The sequence below is a fragment of the Larus michahellis genome, chromosome 6 (assembly GCF_964199755.1).
Source record: "Larus michahellis chromosome 6, bLarMic1.1, whole genome shotgun sequence".
Lineage (NCBI taxonomy): Eukaryota > Metazoa > Chordata > Aves > Charadriiformes > Laridae > Larus > Larus michahellis.
The window spans coordinates 28,462,825-28,485,667 of NC_133901.1; the positions used below are offsets into that span (position 1 = coordinate 28,462,825).

The 22,843-nt window shown below is 47.9% G+C and overlaps 1 protein-coding gene across 2 annotated transcripts in view; it reads right to left on the reverse strand.

Moving 5' to 3' along the window:
- Nucleotides 1–22,093, reverse strand: part of CCDC50 (coiled-coil domain containing 50) — a 44,983-nt gene extending 22,890 nt beyond the window's left edge. For both annotated transcript variants that reach the window (XM_074591320.1, XM_074591321.1), the window contains exons 1-3: nt 21,919–22,093; nt 4,411–4,473; nt 2,971–3,100 (exon numbers count right to left, since the gene is read on the reverse strand). In XM_074591320.1, the coding sequence (XP_074447421.1) occupies nt 2,971–3,100; nt 4,411–4,473; nt 21,919–21,967 (242 nt within the window). In that variant the 5' untranslated portion in view covers nt 21,968–22,093. The remainder of the gene's footprint in view (nt 1–2,970; nt 3,101–4,410; nt 4,474–21,918) is intronic.
- Between the last annotated feature and the right edge of the window lie 750 nt (nt 22,094–22,843).

A 22,843-nucleotide genomic window follows, 5' to 3' on the forward strand; every position in this document is an offset into this window, starting at 1 on the left:
CACAGCAGCAAATCTAGTTCTTGAACCTGGCAAATAAAATGGGACCATGGCAAACATGGTACCAGGAGGGAACCAGAGTCCCCAGCAAAACCACAGCTGAATGTGCAAATCCTGGGGAGCAGGCTGTCAGTGGGCTTAAGACAGTGGATCCCTTATGACCCCAGTCTCAGAAGACATGAGTCCAGGTAGAAAATAAGTTAGAAAGGTCAGACATATCAAGGCATTGCATGTCTCCGGTTCCCCCAGCACTTGTGAACTGAGCTAAGGTGCCAAGTTCACCAGCACCAACTGACTTGCTAAATGCTTAAAATACATCTTATCGCAGACAAACAGGAGACTGAAAGACGATTAGCTGTTTCTGAGCCAAGGCAACAAGGTCATTGGCTTCCCATTCACAGCAAAGAACAGTAGAAGTAATGCAAAAGACGCAGCATTTTCTTGTTCCTGATGACACACATCTTGGAATACACCGTATCAGTCTCTAAGAACCACTGAACAGCAACAGAGAATTAGATGTTCTGTTTTATTGCTCAGTGGTAATTAAATGCTGAGACTTTATTAGTTACTTAACATAAGCTGGTGTTACAGCTTGACTGATCATAAGAAAACAGGTTAAAGAAATTTGACTGCTCTTCTTGCCCCTCGTTTTCTTTAATGTAAGTTCAAGTGCCCATCAGTTCCCAGAAATCAGCCAGAGCAACATACACCTCATCATCCCCGAATATCACGCCAAAGAATCCTTCAATCCCGGGCAGCCAGGAGTGTCAAGAGTGTCAGGGAAACTCTACAACAGTTTATGAAAAAGAGGGGGTGGGGGGGAAAAAGTCAGTGTGATCAGAAAGCTCCCATTCACACTGGCTGTAGCAACTAATTGTTGCCAGATGAGGAGAGGAAAAATAAAAAAAAAAGGGTTTAAGGGAATCATTCAAAGGAACTGCTCACATTAGTGTAAAAGAACCACCACAGCACTGGGAGCAAAATGAGGAAAGAGCATATTTTCACAGTATTTCCAACAGTTATTTTAGCAACCTTGCTACTATGCTTAGCAGTGTGCAAGCTGCTCAGCTAGATGTGAGAGATGCTTTTAAAGAAGCAAGAAAATAAGGTTTGATGCTTCCCCGAATTCTTAAGAAGAGAAGTTACTTCTATTCTCTCATTTATCATCAGAAAGCCTGAGAGAATCTAGGATTCGAAAGACAGAGGAAATTGCATAAATTTGAAGAGCTTTTTTACGTTCCCTGTTTCTAAAGAGCACTCAGTTCTGCCCCTTTACTCCTCCCGTCACCTTGCGGTGTCAAAATGTCCTAAACCATACAGAAAGCAGTAACAGGGAGGATAATTTTGTTGCCAGAACACGCTGATCTTGCACAAGGAAGAGACAATGGGAATGTACAAGGAATTAAGGAAGAAAAAGATCAAATTACAAAAGGATGCCTCCAACTTTTTTTTTTTTTTTTTTTTTACTATTCTTGCAGAAGAGCTCAAGCTTTCAGGAGCAGAACTGCTGCTGACACAACATTTTGCATCAGCAGTTCTGCCTGCAACTTGGCTCACAAAGTTTGTAAATCCCATTTTACACAGTCCTACAACAAGGAAGTTGTTTGCAGTTCCCAGCAAGTAACAATCTCTGCCATACAAAATTAATTTTTATGTTGTCATTTACATACTTACATCTCTAATTGGTAATGAAGACAAAACTATTGAAAGAAAGCACAGACTTGAGAGATACACATGTATCTACCCAGTGCCGCCTGAGTATGCTGGGAACATCGAAAACAGCAGATGATTTGTCACACCCCAGCTTCTAATCTTTTATGAGCATCTCCTTTGAAGCCAGTCCTATAACTCACATCTGCAACACAGAGCTCTTCTACTCCATCGCCGTCTCTGCTGGATGAGCCACCCAATGTCTGTGATCCACCACCAACTGTACCTGGTGGGTGGCATCACGGAGCAAGAGGCAAGCTGGGAGGCAGCGTAGACGCTGGGAGATGCACTCTGCCCTGCAGACCCTGCACTTGTAGGGAGCCCCATTCGAAAGCAAGCTCCTGTCTCTCATCATTGGGATCCGACTGAGCCCTCTCACACAACCCTTTTGTTACATCTCATACATTGCAAGGGACTAAGTGTGTGCGTTTCAGGGGAGGAAGCACCAGTGTCAACTCTAGATTGGAAAGGCCGGTTTGGTGTGCCCTGCCCTGCCATGTTTCATTTCTACACCAGCTCCACAGCCTAAGAGCCATGGCACACAGAAAGCCAAATCACAGGCCACGGGGTTAGATCTAGTGTGTGGGGCCTGAGCAAACCTGCAGACCAAACTGGATCAGTCATTAAACATCCTCCCACAGCTGCTGCAGAACTGACTGCAAGAGAAGACCTGTCCTCCAACACCCATCTCCACCAAGTGACCCTGGGGCAGCAGCTCCTCTTCCCAGGTCACTTCACACTGGAGTATCTGCAAACGCAAAAGCAAGGGCTTTCAGCTGTTTGGTGCAGCAGGACACGAAAAAGCATCGCACCCAGCTCCTTAAAAGCACTCATCAGGCACAATGTAAACACGCCGGTATCTGCAATTGCCACAAGAGAATTCACTATAACACTGTGTATTTCGTTGGTGTGATTTCTTCTTTTTCAGATTTTAGCCAGGAACAAGGTTAATGCAAGTAGCCAAGTTACCTCACTTTGCCAACGGGCAGCAGAACAGGAAGGCTCCTTCCCATGGTCAGGCAACAAAATCTAAGCCAGGATGGGCCCCAGGACCACCTACTCGCACCCTGTTCTCATTGCTCCATGCCAGAGCCTAGTATCAATACTTCTATTGCAACAGATAGCCAAAGGTAAAAGGAAACAACAGCAAAAGGCTGATCAACCGGAACCCCACGTACTGTCAGTCAACTCAAACCAAAGCAGCCGATTTCAGTGCTCTGACCAAATGGGACTAGCATTTCAACAGCTCCATCCCAAACTCACAAGTCTTTTCGGTGTTTCTGGATTTGAGCCCGTGCTTTCAGATCTTCCTCTTCTTGCAGTTGCTTGGCCACTCGCAAGTCATGTTGCACCAGACGATTACGCTGAACATTTGTTGCCAAGTGATGCTCAACTGGAAATAAACAGAGACAAGAACCTCAAGTCAGCCTGCAGAACTTCACGGTGTAAACAAGACAAACCAAGTGCGAGGGACATTCCGGGCCAGAAAGGAAGACAGCTCTTGGCAGGGAAAAAAATCATGTATTATCTCTAAAGGTGGGGAAGTCCTGAACTGAATTCCGCTAGCAGCTTGAGATTGCCTCGTTTCAACACTGAGGGGGCTGTATATGTACATCTGTTACCAAAACAAGATCTGCATATCTTAATCGCATCCAGATTTATAGGGAATGCTTTTTAGGCTTTGAATTTCATTGTTTGGCCACAGGAAATTACCCTAGATTAATAAAGGGCTGGAAGGGACCAACAGAGACCAGTGAGGATGAGCTGAACCTAAACCACTTCTGATGGACACTTCCCTAATCTGTTCTCAAGAACCTCCAGAAGAGGAAACTTCTCTCGCTCTCAACATAATTGGTTCCAGAATCTCACTACCTTTATATTTAGCAACTGAATACTACAGTGAGTCCTTTACCATACATGGATGCTGTCTGCAAGAAAAGATGGCTACATGAGCTGCAGCTGAGAGCCAGCTTTAATTCAATGGTCTCAGGTTCCAGCAGCAAGGGCACAACTTCAGCACGAGCTGCACGTTTGGCAGAGTATTAGCACCTAGTACTGGTAGATACCAATGGTCTTGGCACCCAGCAAAGCAGATTAGAGGCGCCACCACACCTGAAACTGCAATGCAAACATACCCCAAGTAGCAGATAAGCATGTAAAAAAAAAAATTAAAACAAAAAAAAAACCCCAACAGTCATTTTGAAGTTCCTAGCTGTACTTTTTTTCTCCTTTTCAAACCCTTGTAGTATACAGCTGCCCTACCTCAAAATGTCTTAAAAAGAAACCTCCTTTCAAAAGGCAGGCACTAGCAATTTTGAAATAAGTAAAAGAATTCTGGTTGCACCTCAGGTCAGCCTATAAAACTGAAAGCTTCCAAAATTGCTAGTCATTTCTAAAAACCTTGCACAGCAACAAAACCTCAAGTGCACTCCCACATGCAGTTTTATCATAAATAGCATAAACAACTCTAAAAGAGGCACAAAATTGAAACATGAAATGCATCTATCTCTAGGGCACAAGGTGAGGTGGGGCAGAATGCAGAGCAGTGTTAGAGGACTGTGAAGACAGTAATAATAACCCATATTCCATTAAAAAGAATAAAAATTAAATAAAAGTAGGGAGAGTTTTTCTCAGCAAAACCAGAACCAGATATCTGTTGGGACAAAATTGCTTCAGGTTGTTCCAAAGATCATTGCTACTTACTCTCTTGCTCCTGCAAGTTATGGGCCAAGGTATGATCTTCCAGAACAGCAAAGTCTCGACACACTGGACAGGGAAAACAGAGCCAAGAGAGTTAGCATTAGGACCAAAAAAGAGATATGGGGGTTGTGGGAGCATAAATACACAGAGAATTCTGACACATTTGCTTTCTATCAGCCAAGGTGTGGCCTTGTGGTTTTCTCCTCCTTTTGCACCTGTGGCTATTTCTACACAGACTCACTTCTTTGTCCCTGTTTGCATAACACACCTTCTCCACTCTCCCCTCCACCTCCACTTCTTTAGTTTAAGAACAGAGCTGCCCACACCATCACTGGATCAGACCTCGCATACAACACTGTGTTTCACCCAGATTCATACCAATGCCCACGCTGTGTGTGTTAAACAAAAACCAAGGTCAAGCATTCGTGCTTACTATGACTCTCTTTGGGAAGTTAAAGACTCCGAGTAGTATTTTCTCTGCACAAAGACATACACACTGTGACCTCCACAGAGCTGAGCAGACTGAGCTTCACAGCTCTTGCTCCAAGGCATTTCTACTGGCTCAGAGATCATTTTACAGTTGTCTCCTGTAAGCTCCAATGACTTTTTCAAGTGCAGATGCTGGCTATGTACCTAGAACTCAGACACAGGATCAGCCACAGCATTACCAGCAGGGATAAGCACAGCTTCCTAAAAAGACACTGAAAAAAACCTGGAGACAAGCTAAATGAGAAGGGGATGAGCTCCCTCTGGCACCAGTCTGAAAGTGGCAGATTTTTGCCAATGCCTATCACTTTCGCACTTGAACTTTCAAAGGAATGCTCTACCCACGCTGTAGAATAACACCAAGGTTTATTTTTAACTTGTTATGATAGGCAGCGGGACATCAAAACACAAAAGTCACACACATATTGGGACAGGGACCCACAGACACCATCAGGTTCAGTCTTTTGGTGGTAGATACACATCAGCTTTCCCATGAACCAAGGACAAACTGACCTGTGTCCCCAAACTGCCGTACAGGCTACAGGGCCCCGATCCGTACACCTGCCATACACAGGGTTCCCATCTGCTTGAAGAGGAGTTTAAGACAGGGGCACTGCAAAATTAAGACTAGGGAGGTCTGTCACTTGTTTTTCCTGAATGTGACAAGCTAAGCAGCTTAACAGGACCCAAGAGGGGAATCTCTCCCCTTTGAAATGTACGACACAAAGCACAGAACTACAAGGTGCTTTAGAAGCTGCAGAGGGAGGTACAAGCCACTGCTGCTGCACTCCACAGGAGAAACCTTTAGCAGAGCACAGCAACAGCCTAGAAGAGAAAGTGAAAATAACTCCAAATCCCCCAGAATGTACCAAAACTACAAGGGGAATTTATGAAAGTTTCAGAATCAGAGAAAATAAAGCATTTCCACCACCGCAAAAGATGGAAAATACTACAAGGAAAGGAGAAGGCAGCCGCGTCTTCCCAAGCCACAGTCACACAAGCCCTCCCCCTTCTCACATTGACACACATGCTCCGACAGAGAAGCATAAAGGTCTGCACTGAGGTATCTTCACAAAATATCTAGAAGAGTTTCTAGTTGTAGTACTAAGAGGTCAGATAAAGGATAAAGCATTTGTGGTATTCAATAGAATTTTTGGTTGACTCTTTCTGCATTGGAGAGTGTTTTACAGATGACAAAAGCTCCTAGAAGCTAGAGCAGCACTTCAGGGAAGGAGAGTGACATGCAGCAGAGTGGAGATGAGGACAAAGATTACGGTTATACGATCCCATAGTGACTCACTTTAAGCATGTACAATTCTGGACGGTGCAATTAAAGTTTTTTCATGGCTTTTTTTCTTTTTATTGCAACTTCTTTTAAAAAAGGAAGGAGAATACAAAACACTAAGTAGCACTGAAACACTTCCAATGGGTATTTGTGTATAAATAAAGAAATGCTGCCTTCAGCCACAGAACTGGGAAAACCACAGCTGAGCAGCAGGCAGCACTGCTACTCCCAGGTGACATACTCAGGGTGCCTGGTGGTCACGAACACGTGTTTTTATGGGATGGGACATGGGGATTTTGCCCAAAGAGACTTTATTTCTGTGGACTTTAATACTATTCAGCTTTGCAGCATGCTTACAACAAACATCATCTGGCCTGCTGGAAGAGCACCTCCAAGTCAAAGGTTTGACCCCTACTATCAAGTTCAGAGCTAAGCAAAGACATCTTGATACAGAGCCACAACCAGCTTACCCAAGTCTAGGGCTGTGTTTTTACCACCACATATTCAAGAAGCAGGAGTTGCTCCTGACAGTTTAAAAAAAAAAAAAAAAAAAAAAGAAGGGAAGGGAAGTGTTATTTTCAAACGCAATAGGTCTCTGAGCAAGTCCACTGCACAGCTGCCTGAACAGCTGTACTAGCAACACAAGGTAGGCAGCATAGGAGCAAGGATGAACATTTCAGAGCTGTGTATTTTTTTGCATAGAGGTTGCTACTGTAAGAAATGCTTATGAAACTGCATCCCAGCCTTTCCCAACTCATTTCTGAACAGGCTCATACACTGCTCTGATCCCTGTGGAATTCAAGAGCTCTGCCTTATCAGTCATGGTGCTGATGGTGCCGGCAGACCTTTGCTCCTTCCTCCCCGGAGGCACACGTGCAGAGGAGGACTTTAAGTTTTTTTCATTCCATTGTACCCACACCCAGACACGCTTCTCTGTTTGTTTGGGAAAAAACACGTTTACAGAAACACGCCTCGTGTACAGGTGAGAAAGCGGGAAGGCCGTGGTAGAATAGAACACTGCTGCTCTTCTCTTAACAGTCTTCCACCAATCCAAAAAAAGTCTCATCTCCTCTGGTAAGCTTCCTTCCTACAACAGAGCAATGATTGTTTTAACCCTTTTGGACTGATAGGCCACTAGAAACTTTCTAAAGAAAGCATGGACTCAAAATAAAAGGGCCATGTGCATATACTGTTGTGTTGTATAGATGGGCTTGCTTCTTCTAGCTGCTTCTCCAGAGATCTGCTTGAAGTAGTCCATAGATCACTAAACAAACAAGAAAAATAAGGAAAACAAAGCAAACTCCTCTGGTACTCACTTTGTATGGGCCACAGCTGAAAGATGCTGGATGACAGAGACATAAAGCAGGGACCAAGGCTCCTGTCTGGGTTGGTCTGGCACTGCAGGACAGGTCTGTGCCACTTGGAGCTCAGTGCCTGGGCCAGGAAGCACACACAGCCCAGGGTACCACAACAGGCTCATGACCCGAAGCAGCCTAGCTCAGATCCAGGGCCACCCCTAACACGCCCATGCAGTACCAGACCTGAGGCTGTGCCCAGCTCTGTGCACAGGGACAAAGCAAGTGGGGACAACACTCTGTGACAAGCCACCGAATTGCAGATGCGCATACAGGGGCTAGGTTTTAAAACAGTGATGATTATCACATCAAGATTCAGTACAGAGAGAGGGAAGCTGGATGGTTATTAACGATATGCTGGAAGCTCTGGGCTCCATGGTGCCTGTGTCTCACAGAGGAGACAGTATGGGGCAGGCTGGTGGGGCACCAGCAAACCTTGGGTTTGCTCACACATTCGGATTCATCCATGCACTGCTGAAGCAGCCACTTGGCTGCATATACACTCCCATTAAGCTGCTCTTACAAACCCGCAAACGGCCGGCTCAAGCACACAGCCTTCGCTTTGTGCTTGCTGAAGCTGCTGGCAGGGCAGACGGCACAAGACCTTTCGTCTCTGTCAGAAACTTGGCTGGGCTGACCGCCTCCAACTCATCAGAGCACATTATTCCCAAGTCCCATCAGCCTGAGAACAACATGCAAAGGAAGAGAACACCACATTACAAAAACAACAAAGCGCTGTCAACCAGCCAGGTGGCAAGAGATGGGGACACCTGCAATTCCCTAGCAAGTCTGGGTACGATGGCAAGTGCAGAGCACTCCCTCAAGACTAGACCCACTGCCCATGGCACCAAGTCAAGCATGACCGCAGCTGCAAGTGAGGCCAAGGAAACCAACCCTCCATCCTTGAAGACACGCATCCAAGAATGAGGCAACTAAGAAATAACTGGAGATGTGGACCAGCCAGGCATGGTCTGAAATGATGATTCACTGATGCTAGTCCTCACGCCCTGCCCAGTCTCAGCGTGGCACCAGCACACTCATTACCAGGTATTATGTGCACTGGGTTTGTGCTGAGAAATAGGATGGCCTCAATGACAACGCACAGACTCACAATTCCTCCTCGCCAAGAGGCTTCCTATTTAAGGGAGAAAGAAATCTATTTCCTTATTTCCTACTAGTATATCCAAAAAATGAAACGTTAGATTAATGTTACATTCACTGCTATGAATTAACTTGACTTCCCATCTCCTGGACCTGGCTGCTAGCCATCAGACAGTCAAACAAGCAGCAGGGGTGCAATCACAGCAGCTACAATTGGCAAGTCCAGTGAAGCGTGAAACATTAACAACAGATTTACCATAGTCTGATTAAGCCAATCCACCTTGGCACAGCAGGGAGTGGGCCTGGAATATGCACTTCTGGCACAGCTGTGAAAGAAAAATATGCCAGCCCAGGAATCCCAGCCACTAACCACAGCCAGCAGAGATGCCAGCAGAGGAGGACAAGGGCAGAAGTATCACTGGAAGCATCATCCCTTGCAGCACTGATGGGCTGCAAAATCCGTGCAGCAGCATGAAAAAGGGAGCTCGCTTGGTTGAGGGATCCTGAAGAGCCTCTCTGCAAGTTCCAAGCACAGGTCTCTACTGGTAGAAGCTCACCCCAAAAATATGCCTTTCTAAGCATCACGGCACCTGAGGCTCTTGGAAGCGTGGTCACAAACCCTGCCTTTATGGCCAAGATAAGAACGTCTCTAGGTACAACAACTTGGTAAAATTTCATGAAATAACCTTTGTCTTTTTATATTCTGACATCTGCCTCACTAGCTTTCTCCAGCATTACCTCAGCTTCATAGCTCAGCATTTCTAACACCAAACTGCTTCAAAGAGAGGGAGGTAACCACAACAGAGGAGCAAAGGCAGCCTTAGATGTTTCTGGCGATACTTCGGTGTGTGACAAAGAGATAGTTAACATCCAGGGAACAAGCAGCGTGAATGTGCACTGGCTCTACAAGAGGCCAAACCCCACTGGCTTCTCAAGCAAGGCTTACAGCAAAACACACCCCACACTTCTGCCTGAAGTCTTAGACCGTGTTTTGACATCCGCTGAAGGGCCCAAGGGACCCCTTGGTTCACGTGGCCCATATGACATGCTCTGGGATATCAGCCAGTTCAATGACCCAGGGACCACACATGCGTGCTCCAAGCATTTCCTTTTGAGTCTTAAAAACTATGTCTTTCTCCCCACCCCCTCCACTCCCAACATTTTCCCATCAGCATCATGTGCTGGATAATTCACAAAATAAACTAGAAGGTGTGACTCATGCTTAGTTTAGAGCATCTGCAGTTTTTGAATCCTGAACTGAAGGACAGGAGGGAGAGGAAAGACAGAAGGGACACAGGAAAAAACAGTTTCATCAGCTAAAAATCACTTTTTAAGGCTTACAGAGATGACAAATTAAGTGGCAAGCAGCAAGTGCAGCCTGTTACAAGCCAGCAGTCTCAGGAAGATGGTGAGTTATAAGGATCCCTACAGATTAAAAAACAAGCCAGGACCTCATAGAGACTCTTAGCAGCAGGGACCGGCCGGGCCACTCCAAGTCAGGTAAACCCTCCAAAATCTGCAGGTTGTTTCCTTGAAACAAAGCCAACATGACCAAGCAGCCACCCAGCTGGAGGTGAGAGACTACCCAGAGGGCAATTTCCAGAGGAAATGTGCAACTGGGACATTTCCTTCTCACCCCCAAAGCTGCTCTGCAAGATATGTGGCCTGACCTCGGCACCTCTCATTTCTGTCCTGCCTCTCCCATTGCACCAGGAGATTCCTGAGCTCCTGCTACCACACATGGGCACCCAAGAAGGCTGGCCAGGACACACCTCAACTGCTGAAGCTGCAGTTACACAGACAGCATTCCTAGGGCTTTGTTCACCAGGCACCATGAGTGCCAAGGACATTAGAAAACTCTGTCTCCCAGGCAGAGGGCAGGGCTGGGCAGCCTGGGGAAGGGAACAATTCCTGCTTCTCAGCCACTGCACCAGAGCATCTCATGTAGCTGGCAGTTACGAGGCAGCACAAGGAGACTGATCAGCCCCATGGGGAACCAAACTGAGGGGTCTCAGCCTAATTCTTAAAAGCATAAACATGCAAAATAAAAAAGTATTGCCAAAGAACCATGGTGTTTTGTGGGGTTTTTTTATTGGCAGTCTTGGACTGGAAGCTAAGAAGAGCTTGGGACTGGGAAGGAGGTTATCCTCTCTGCTCTAAGCTAATGCTTTGAGGTCAAGGCCATGAGAGGTTTGTGCTCTGTTTGCACTGTTCAACAACAACAAGCTCTCACCTGCCCAACAATGCTTTAAAAAGGAAGACTACATATTTTGGAACCAAATCCTCAGAACACGAGTCTATTTTTTAACCTTCCTTGAAACAGAGATCAGCAGCATTCACAAAATGCCTTCTCTGAGGCTACTAGTTTAGGGTTCTCACTTCTGTAAGCATGCCTGCAAACTGTACTGCAGAGCAGTCCTCAAACTGAGATAGCATCTGCTGAACACTCCAAAGCAGAAGGTGATGTTCTTGCACAGTATAAACAGGAAGCTGGAGGTACCCAGGATCACAAAAAAATAGCACCACAAGGGAGTTAAAAGGTAATCCTAGAGCATGCCCCAGCCACAAAATTTGATAAAATTTATCATTCTGCCTTTATTACAGAAGGCTGCCATCTTTTCCATCATTGGATAATTTGCACCCTACATCACTTCATCTGCAATCTTTCTAAATAAGAGCAACTGTACTTATCCCCCAAGCTTAAAACACAACCCACAGGTCAAGAGTTAAAAACCACGTCTTTGACTTCCACAAGAAAATTTTGAATTGAAGCACTTCAAGGTTGGACATACAGACACACCTGAAAATGGCATTGAACCTTAAGGAGTACTGGCAGCCATGCTTTGAAAATTCAGCCTTTTCAGCCAGGTCCAGCTGGGTCCCCAGACATGAAGTAATCTGAGTGACAAGAACTTTCCAAAACCCCTCAGTCCTATAGCCAACATTGCTGCTACAGCTGCTGCCTCCTATTCCAGAAATTCTGTGCATTGAGGGGCTGAATGCATACAGTATTTTGCCACTCTAAAGCAGAAAGCAAATACATAAGCCACAATATGTAAGCCATTACCTGCGAGGCTCAGACTCCGTAGCTTTTTCTTGTGTGCCACAGTGTCCATCAGCCCATACAAGATTGCCCAGACCCAAAAGGTCACCAGTGTGCTCAGCCATCACACTGTAGACCCATCAGTAACATCCAGGTGGACAGGTATAAAAACCTCAAGGTAGATATATTGGTCAGGGATGGTTTGGCTAGTTTGACACCACAGCCAAGTAGTAGATCCCAGGCAGCCAAACACACACTTCACTCACAATATTTGAGACATAACTGGGTCTGTGCATGAAGGAAGTTAATCCTAATCATCAATGAGAACAAAAGTTGCTCCTGTAGTCATCCTCTCCAGCTTCAGTTGACTCAGCTAACACCACATGTGCAAAATGAACAACCAACAATAAAGACAGGGAGAAGTCTTACTGGCAGTCAGCTTTCACCACTGCCTCCAAATCATGGATCACAGCAAAACAAACAACACCGCCTCCAACAGCTGTGTTTTACCCTCACTTTGCCCAAGGGCAAACCACCACACAGGTCAGTGGAGAGTGGGACAGGAGTCACCTTTACCAGGAGAGGCCAAAATCCCTGGCTCACACAGAGGTTCCCCACAAGCGCTACTGTAGTTGCAAAACATGCCTTCAGCAGTGCCCCATGGATCGTATGACACTGCCCTTTTCTGGAGGGTTTCTTTTTTTTGTTTCTTTTGCAGACAGGATGTCATGGCAGTTTTAGTTTTATGCCCCACACCACTCATTTAAACTAGTGTAAGGGAGGGGGAAAAGAAAAACAGTCTCCCTTCATGCACAACTCAAAACAGACACCCACTCAGAAAACCGCTCAGGCATGGAGTTTGCATCTCAAGAGATTTGCACTATATATGCTCCCTTCCCCCACACCCATCTAAACAGTGATCACCATCTTTTGCTTTGATCTGTTTATTTCAGCTTTTATTTCAGCATTTTAGGCAATTTTATACTATACAAAACTCTTGGACGGACACGCTGCATTTCCCAGATAGGCAAAACTTCTGTTCTCTGCTAAATGCAAGCCTAAATCCCTTGCTCAGTTCAGTAGTTTCTCAGCGGAGAGTTGGCAGGTCCACTTTGTGGTTCAGGGTGCCTTTCAGGAGCCATGGCATCCTGAATCTCAGATGCTTCACTAGCATTTCTATGCCCTCAGTTTCAGGCTGTGGTGAATAAGCTCACACAGCAGCTCCAGAGAGGCAGGCAGGCAGGCAGCCGGGAGCGGAGATAATTCAAAGTGTCAGCTTTCCCAGGCTTCTCCTCCAGCTTAATCCTAAAAGATAATGTAGCAAAATACAAGCGAGACAGGATTCAGAAAGGGAGCTCTCAGTGCCTCTCTGGTGCAAGTTCATGCAGTGACTCTGTTTGGTGACTGTTTACGCAAGGCTGACTGAGGACGCCTACGCAGAAGGTGCCAAGTGCCAAAAAAAGGTTCTAGTTCCTCTCAAAACCCCACAGTGTGGTTTTACACCACAAGGACCCACAGTCATATGGAGGAAAAAGCATCTCTGGAGAGAACAAGTAGCAGAAAGACTTCCTCAGAGATGCCACTTTCTTCTCACCCTTCAGGTAACTAGAGCCAAGCCTGAAACTGCTCTGGGGCTTGTAGCTAAACCAGAGCTGCGGCTGGGAGGAGGGACCACAGCATCAGTGCACAGGAGAACAAGCCAGGTTCTATTCATCCAGATCAGACACCACGAGAAGCAAAGCTCCAGCAGGGTGGGCCTCAGGGCAGCCTCCCAGGCTTGCTGGAAACCTGGCCAGCTGCTGCGTTCAAAGCTGTAGGTGTCTGAACTGATCCTGCAATCAGCTCTGATTCTTGCACAGATTCCTATCAGCTTCCTTTTTCCTAGAAAGGCGGCTGCTAGGCTGCGAGGACTCCTGTCTGCCACCCGTTCAGCTGCTGCCAGCACTGTAAATCTGCTCCGTGAGAAAAACCTTCCTCTACCAAACCAACCAAGGATGCTCTGCTTTGTTTCAAATCCCCTTTTCTTTGCTCCGCCAGCTCCTTGGGGGTACTCTCTCCTCTCCCCTCCTTGCTTCCCACATTTAAGTTCTCCAGGTTTATTAGTCAGCTCTGGAGAACACAAAGTACCAAAGCTGGCCCCAGATCAGTCAAACCTTCACATCCATCTAATAACAGTCACCAGTCAGTAGACTTACAGCTATACACGTCGCCCTTCCTGTCACAGCCTTGTGTTGGCATACTGCCCTTAGAACAACTACAGATTTAAAACAGTGGCATAAGAGAGTACGAATAAGTCTATGGTCTCTGGGACCAGACGGGCAGGGAGGCAGAACTCCCAGCATCAACCTGGAGCAAACCGCTTTGTGGCAGCTGTGCCCACAGCTCACATGCGTTGGCAAGCACGAGGAAGAAGCAGGCTGGCAGCCTTTTAAATGCCTCCTCACTGAAAGCACAAAATGAGCTGCAAGTCAGTCAGAAGTAAAATTTTTGCTTTGGGGGCTAAATCACCCTTAGGTGTTATTGTATACTTATAGCTTTAAACAAAGTAAAAGAAAAGACAACAGAAATCAGGACCTAACAAGTTCACCTGTTCGGTGATGCTCATGCTCTGGGCAATGCCAACAGCCTGGAGTACCACGTAACTAAGCACGGCAATCGGAGCTGGAGGCAAACCTGCCTTTTCCGCCTTGTAGCATCAGGGATGTGAGGAACGCAGGCAGGGCTATGCAGCCCTAGCCAAGGAACCAGTCTCTCCAGCACTGCAAACAAGCTCAGGAGAGCCCAGCCTCTTCCCAACACCAACTTCCTTTAGAAACCTGGCACCGACTGACGCGCCTGCAGGAGAGCACAGCCCTGTGAACAGCAGTGCTCTCTGCGTGCCACCAAAACAGCCAACACCCTGGCAGCTTGGAGAATTCCCAGGCCCTTCCCTGCTGCCCTCCATCACCTCACCCCAGCTGTACTACCAAACGAGCCAGGAGGTGTCGGTGAATTTAAGACATAAATCCTCCCTGTCCCACCAGTCAGCAACCCAATAATAAAACTAACTTCAGAATAGAGGGAGGAAAAAAAAATTTCTCCTCACAAGTAAGGTTTGCCATATCCATAACAGACATATACAATAAGCTCAGATGCTTTTGCAGTGCAGAGCTGTTCTGATGAGTGGACAGGGCAGAAGTTTTCCATCCACACCAGGGAAGGCTGCCCTGAGCCAGGCCAACGCCCTCCCAGCCCACCTGCCCGGTCAGTGGTGACAGTTCCTCTGTGAGGAACATCCCCTGCCAGGGCATGCTCCAGTCTTTTGGTCTGTCTGGTTGTAAAGGGACAAAGCTATATGCACTGTATCATTTGGAGAGGTTTCTGCAGAAAGAAAAAATACACCTCTCACTGCCAGGAAATATTCCTGTTTTCATAAACTTCCTTCCCCTCTTTTGTCCCATTACTTCTTGGTCAGCCCTGTCGGTGTCCTTAAGGTATGCCTGTCTCTCAGTGCCTTCAAATATTTGCTCATTTATGTCCTCTTCCCCTTTGTCATCACTTAATGAACACCACGTATTGAGCCCACATAGCATTTCCTCTAAAGCCAATTCCTCCAGCCACACAGTCCTGGTTCAGCAGGGCTGGGAAGAGAGCAAATCATACCCACATGCACACAGGAACTCAAAGTTTTACTGCACGCAGCTTTTTACACCTCCTTTGAAAAGAGAAGTGAAGAAGAGTGACTCAACTGCAAACCCACTTCAACTTTCTGTCCTGAACAGCACTCACCGCAGGCAGAGCTGTGAAGAGCGCACGGACCAAGCTGCTACCAGCCCCAGTCAAAAAGATCTCACTATTTTTATTTGGCTGACAGAGCATCATAGTGGTAGCACCGTGGGCTGGCGTGCAATTAAAATAATCATCAGTTGAGCTTCCGGAGCCTGACACAAAATCCTTGGGCAGGGGCAGAAAGGCTGTGCCGAGCTTCTGAGCAGGCTTTCATCCACACCTTTCTTCCCAGGGAAAGTAACACTCCTGGCAAGCCTAATTTACAAGGCACCCAGGGTTACAGCGTAGATTTTATGAGCACCCAGGCATAACTGGTCTCCTCTGTTCAGTGCAAAGTTCAGGACAGCCCTGCCTTGCAACTGTTATACATATAGTGTGATGGTGCACTCTCCTTTTTCAACTTCTCAATCATTTATCAGAGCCAGAATCATACCGTAAGGGTACATGAAGAAACAGAGCAGATGAAAGCCTAGTTTAATCATGGTTTCCTTCATGTGTCATTTCAGTTGTCCTTGATTATGGATCTGTGTGGGACCTCTCTTTCCAGTCCTGATAAAGTCTCTCCCAGCTGCCATACAGTGCCAAGGCCATATAGCACTCATTCAACGAGCTGTGTGGTATCTTCAGGTACTGAGAAAGAACACAGTGGGAAAGCTCCAATTTCTATTTTTAAAAAGGAAATACAAATGAAGTGTCAATGGACTTCCACAAGGTCCCATCCTGTGTCCTATGGAGAAGCCAGCACTGTAAGGTGAACATGGAGTATTCCCAACACACAGCAGCCTCTGGGGAGATGGCAGCCCTGCTTTCCCAGTGGAAATGCTCAGCAAACACCCTTTGCTTCCTGCAGTGCAAGCCACCAGCAGCAAAGTGGCAAATATCTTTATCATCTTTTTGGAGAAAGACAAACAAGACAAACCAGCAGTGAGTGCCACACTAGAAACTGGACCTAAGCTTCTCGAGTTTTAAGGCAGTTTTACCCACAGATCGGCCCCCTTCCTCAGTCCTTCAGCCTTCAAACCAGCACTATGCAGAGGAGCAGCAGCAAGTGAGGGGGAAGCCAGCCAGCTGGGGACACTCTGGGAAGTGGACAAGGAAGCAGGGAGGGAACATGTCACTTCATCTATAAATCACCACACTCATGTGAACTGGATGTCTCTGAGCAAGAAAAAGAAAGCTTTTTCCAGCAAAACAGAGAAGCTTCACACAGCCCCCAGGGATGTCCCATTGCTTCTCCAAGTGGGGTTTTTCCTGTGCCCAGAGAGAGCACAACTGGCCTCTCCTGCTCCTTGCAGCAGCCATCTCCAACTCCTGCCTGGCACACACACACCCTCTGACAGTGCTCATGGCCACAGGAAATTGAAGAGTAAACAGGGGCCCATGGTCACAGCAAACACAATGCTGTCTGCAACACAGCCTTTGGCTGGGATCATTACTTGGAGAGGAGCAATGGGTGATAGCCAGAGTCCTAGTATGACAAACGGAGGAAGCCACCAACTCCCCCCCCACCCCCACCCCCCCGGAATCAAGGCAAAACAGACTGTCCCCCCTCTTATCCCAGCCCAAAAATTTGTCAGTAACTAAGGAAACATCTCTGTAGAAGGCATCAACATGAGTCTGGAAGCTCCTCTCCGCCAAAGACTGCTTTTTGAGAAATCTTTTTGCCTCAGTACAACCTCCACGGCAGCTCGCAGAGGACAGTGCTAAGGATTTAAGGGTTGGGAGGAGGCAGACCTGCTTGCTCAGTTGCGTTTTGGAGCCAAGAGCATGAAATATGCTAATCCTGCCCATCTCCTCTGCCAAGCACTGCAGACCCGGAACAACTGAATGCATAATAAAACTTTCACCCAGCTTTAACCAGAAGTGAAATGAGTACGACAGCCTCAGCTACTGAATTCATGCATGCTGGAAAAACAGACCTCCTATTACTCAGAAGAGCTGGACATGAACCAGTGACCTAGAAAGAAAAGCCTGCATCTATGTCCCACCACCCTCCAGCTCCTCACTGCCCCCAAGCCATCCAGCTTGCCTGAATTTTTCAGAGCCCTTCTCCGAGGAAGTCACAAAGCAGAAAACCGTGACAATGCACATCACGCTGCACGGAAAAAATCTCAGTTGGAGCCAAAGGGCATGGTGCAGGTGGCTTCACAGTGACCTGGCTGACCCCCAGCTGCTCTCAACATTGTTGCCCTGATTATATTAATCCAGTTAAAGGCCAACCCTTCCTTCACATGAGTACAGCTGACATCTCATCCCTCAACACCAGTCCCTGAAAAATTCCAAAGCAAACCTCCTCAACAGACATCATGCCAGCCATCAACACTTTCTGAACCCGCTTCCACCTTTGACAGACAGCAAGTTCCTCTCCTCCACCATCGTGTTGCTGAGCACACACAGGCACCAAAAGCCCTGAAATAAGCAGGTAACATCAATCAGTCTGTTCTAGGAGACCCTGAGACACTGCAGCTCAGAGCTGACCCCCTTCCCCTGTCCCCTGGGGAGTCAGCAGCCAGGAGGTTTTTATTGCAGGAGTCTCAGCAAAGGTCACATTAAGCTGCAGAGGTCAGAGGGAAGGTGCTGTGGTTGGGAGGAAGACCGATGCTTACAGCAAACTTTTATTCAATTTATGGCAAAAGAGAGTCAGCCAGGCTGCCTGCCCCAGAGAACGCCTTGCCAAGACAGAAAATGAAGATTCAAGCCCTTCCTGTTTCCCCAAGGCCACAGTCAGAGGTTATCTTTTACTGCCACATTTGGGAAAGTAGCCTCTCTGGCAGCAGACTACAACTAGCAGCATTTGAATGTACAGATCAGGAGCTTCAGAAAGTCAAATCAGATGCTTAATGAAGAGTGGAAACCATAGTGCGAGCATTGTTGCTGTGCCTCTCCAAGTACAAGTGGCACAATCAGCCTTTGTCAAGACTAGAGCTCAAGAGACAGCAGCGTGGCAGGGTTGGCTCCAACGATTGGCACAGACATACTGCCCTTATACATCTTTATAGTACTACTAAAAATAAGATTAAACAAAAACATTTAAGCCACTGCAATTTTCCACAGTTCCAAAGAGCAGTACACTGCTGGAGCAGAGCACAGGGTCCCTCTTCCTCCCAACACCTCCCTTTTTTCTCCTCACAGAGGATTCAAACAGACACAAAGATCAGGATTCCCTGGTGAGGAAGCCCATACCTGGGTTCTACCTGCCACCACTAACAACTGACGGCTCTCAGGGTCTGCACTGGATGAGGGACTGAGCCTCAGTCTTAGAAGACAGGCATCCCCTTCACAAAGCCATTGCCACAGACCTCACCCCTTTGGCAAAGGCAGCAACAGCAGAGGGACCACAAGTACGTCCTCCAGAGAGGGGCAAGGTCTGCGCAGCTCTAAAATACCTCCCCAAGAACGTGCCCCATGCAGCTCCCAGGTCCAAGAGGCAATACCCAGAGCTTGGACATGGCAGGGGGAGCTGCACCGAAGAGCTCATTTAAAACTGGCAGCCAGGGAGAGGGTGTAGCCCTTCCCAATTTTAGCTGATAAAAAAAAAAAAAAGCATCAGATGACAAGAGATGAGAAACAAATGGTTAGAAATCAAGCAGAGCCCTTTTATTTGCTTTTAAGTAACTAATTAAAATAATATTTCCAGGATGCTTTTGTTCCCAAAAGGCTCACAAATGAGACCTCGAGTAAGAGAGAGCTACACACACAGAGCCGAGCAATCCCCTGGGGCAGGTCAAAAGAGCACACAGCAAAAGCTGCCTTGTGAAAAGAGAAAATGTCACAGACACTTGAGAGGAGAATAGAAACACAGGGAGAGAAACTCAGCCCAGAGATTGCAACTAACACCAAAACCTTCAGTAAATAACTTACAAGAGCTTTACTGACCACAGTGGTCAGAACATCCACTTTACTGCCCATGGAAAAATGGCTCTGTAACACCAAGCTGCAGCACCAAGGTCTAGCTTATACTAGAAAGAGAGTGTTTTGAGGGTGTATTTTACACCAGTAAACCCCTGCCTACAAAATAAACTGTACCGGCTGAAGCAGTTTTCACCAGCAAAATGCCACCTGTATCAGGCCTCCAGCTAATATAAATGTTTTTAAAGATAAAAAAAGAAAGTAAACACAAGAAGCAAGACTTCCTGCAGCACCAAGCTACAGTTACCAGATTTTTTTTCTGCCACCATTGCACAGAAGTGACCTCGCTTGTAGAAGAGTTTCCGAGACCCCACCAGAAGAGGAGGATGACACTGTCTCGCAGCAGTCCCTGTGGCAAGGGAGAACCTGGACACAGCACCTCTTCTCCCAGTGGACAGCTGGTAAAGAACAAAGTAGCCAAACCAAAACAATGTTTTTCATTGTTAATGAATGACTAAACTGACCTTTACCCCGAAATGAAGAAAGGGAATGTTTTTCCATAAGGATCAACAGTGATTTCTGTATCAGAACAATAAATATTTCCCTAGGTATGGAAGGCAATGCATTTCTTTCCTTGGTTGGCATTAACACCAAGCATGAAAAGATCTAATCCAAAGCATAGCTCAGTTTCAACACTTAGCACAATAAAAACAAATGATGTCACTAAACTAAAAGCGTGAAACATGCCAGAGGCTTTGCAGAACATGGCTCGGGCCTCACGTACTTTGCACGTTGGAGCTGCCCTGGGACGTTGCTTTAATCCAATCGCTATCAGGTAACAACAGAGCATCGTACCAGGACACTCTTGAAACTTAATCCACAGTAACTGTAGGTGCAAATTTACCAAGGACTGGTTGAGCTTCATTAGAACCCCATAAACATACTTTCATTCACTATGTAAGTGACCTTAGTCCAGTTAGTTCACTTCAAAAACAAATCAAACTAAATCAAATCAAGGCTACTTAAATTCTGAGTAAGAGCATCTACACAGGGATTTAATTCACTTTAATCAACCCACTGGAAAGGTTAATTGGATTAATTTTCTTAAGTAACCATGTCTGGACAGACTCTAAGGATGAGATCTTGGCCACACTAAAATGACCAATAACAATTTTGCTAATGACTTAATGGGACCAACATTAACCCCTAAAACTTCAGCCCACGGGTATTACTTTTCTTCCAGTAGCAGTAAGAAGTGAAACACAAAAGGATGACAAGACGTTCAAAGGAACCTCCAGCTCCCTGTGTGGACTCTTCTACTCTTGCCTAGCTGAATCATCAAATTCACGCTTGCTGTTTTGCAAGAATTGAAATTTAAAAAAAGAAAAATAAATGGCCAGTAGCAAGGAAAACAAGTTTCAGGAATTTTGGTTGCATTTAGACAGGCATGCAGTATTCTCATTACTACGGCATAAATCTGAAACAATTTGATTTTGACAGAGCTTCTACAGATGTATATCAGTGTCAGAAAGAAGAGACTCTACCTCGTACAAAGCTTTTCAAGCTCAAAGCAGCTCTAGGGCACCTTTAATTAAGCTTAAAGGCACAGACGTTAAGCAGATCCTCTCTGCTAGGAGGGAAGCCGAGGCCAACCTGGCCCAACTGAAGGTGACTCCGTGTACTGAGCACAGGCTAAACCCGTGGCCAGCGGCAGCTGCTGCAGTTGGACACCCAGAAAGTGAGCAGGGACGCTTCCCCTGCACTTTTGGGGCGCACAGAGATTTTGCAGAAAGCGAGCAGGGCACCCTTCCCCTGAGTTCTTGGGGTGCCCAAGGATTCTGCAGAGCGGAGAAGGCTGCTTGGTGCTCCAAAGCTCAGCGCAGGGCAAAGCCCTCACACAAAAAAAACCCAAACAAACAAACAAACAACCCGTAGGCTGAAGTATTTTTTAACTGGGCCAGTCCCCTCAAATCACCACATTTGTGGATATTCACAGTTCCGCTCCCATTGTCCCAGTGCCCCGAGCGGAGCCTCTGAACCCAGCCGAGCCGCACCTCCGTGTCAGTAGCCCGAAGGCTCCCCGGGCTATTTCACAGCAGGGCTCATCTGCCGTGGGAGCCCTCCCCGGCCCCCCCAGCCGGGAGAGGAGTAGGGGCGGGTGGGGGGGAGCCGTGCAGAAGCGCCAGGAGCGGCCCCGGCGCAGACAAAGGGCTGTCCCCCTCCCCCAGCGCCTCTCCTCGCCTTCTCCCGGGGAAAACCGGCGCTTCCCCGCCGCCCCCCGCCTCCGAGGAGCCGAGCCCTCGGCCGAGCTCGGAGGGGCGGCCGCGGCTGGCGGCCAAGCTAAGGCTGCTGCTCCCCCTCCGGCCTGTCCTCCCCTCCCCTGCCCTCCTTCCAACCCGCACAGCCGGGGACAACGCAGGGGGAAGCGGGGAGGGCTCCGGCACATCCCGGCGCTGCAATTTTTCGTTTAAAAGAAGAGTTTCTCCCCTTCCTTCCCCCAATTCCCACCACCCCCACCACCCCCACAACCCCGAACCGCCCCGTCCCGTCCAGCTCTCCACGCCCGGGGCCGGGCTTCGCGCCCCCCCGCCCCACGCCGCCCTCCCCGTGGGGGTGACGGCTACCTTCTTTGACTCCGGGCAGCTTGGAATGGTCGATGCCGATGCCGGCCATGGCGGGGTGGGCCCGGGCGGGGGGTCAACCGTCGCCCCCCGCTGCCGCCTCAGCTGAGGGCAGAGCCGCGGCGGCACCGCCGCCCGCGCCACAAAGTTGCCAGCGGATGGAGCCGGCGCGCGCCCGGCCGTACGGCGCGGGAGAGGGGACAGAAAGCGGCGGGGCGGGGCGGCCGCTCACCGCCCCTCCGCACCCCCCGCAGGTGGGCGGGGGGGTCCCGGCGTGTTTTACCCTCCCTCTTCCCTTCTTCGGTGTTGTTCAGAGAGGCGGGCAGCCCCCGGGCGTGTTTCTTTATAGTTAATTTTACTTTTTTTTGTTTGTTGTTTGTTTTTTTTTTGGGGGGGGGGGGGGCGGGGGGGGCCTAGAGATCCCCTACTGCCGCCCGAGCGGCTTTTCAAAGCGCCCGGACAGCTCGGCTCCCCCGAGCCGGATCCCGGTGCCTCTGCTCCTAACCCCCCTCCCATCCCAGTGCCTCCGTGTGTCCCTGAGCCTCGAAGGAGACAACTGCCACAGCCACTGCACGGTGCACACCTTGCCCTTCACGGGGGGGGGGGGGGGGGCGGGACTAAGGCGGGGTGTGATGAGTTTGTCTGTTGGGATGGGCACATGTCGAGCAAGGCAGTGTCATCAAGAGATTTCTGGCCAAGGAGCACCTTGCGAGGCCTTTGAACCCCAGCAGCACTCTGCCACATATGGTCAGCAGAGACAGGGAGGACTTAACAGCTGTGGTCCACCTTTGTTTTCCAGCAGAAAAGAAACAGCGTGAGATGATGACCTCTGGGCAAAGAGGAGGAGATAAGAGGAAGAGGATTTGGGGTTTAGGGATGTCTGAGCTTCTCTGGACTGCGCTCAGCGCAGCCAGTCACTCATGATGAC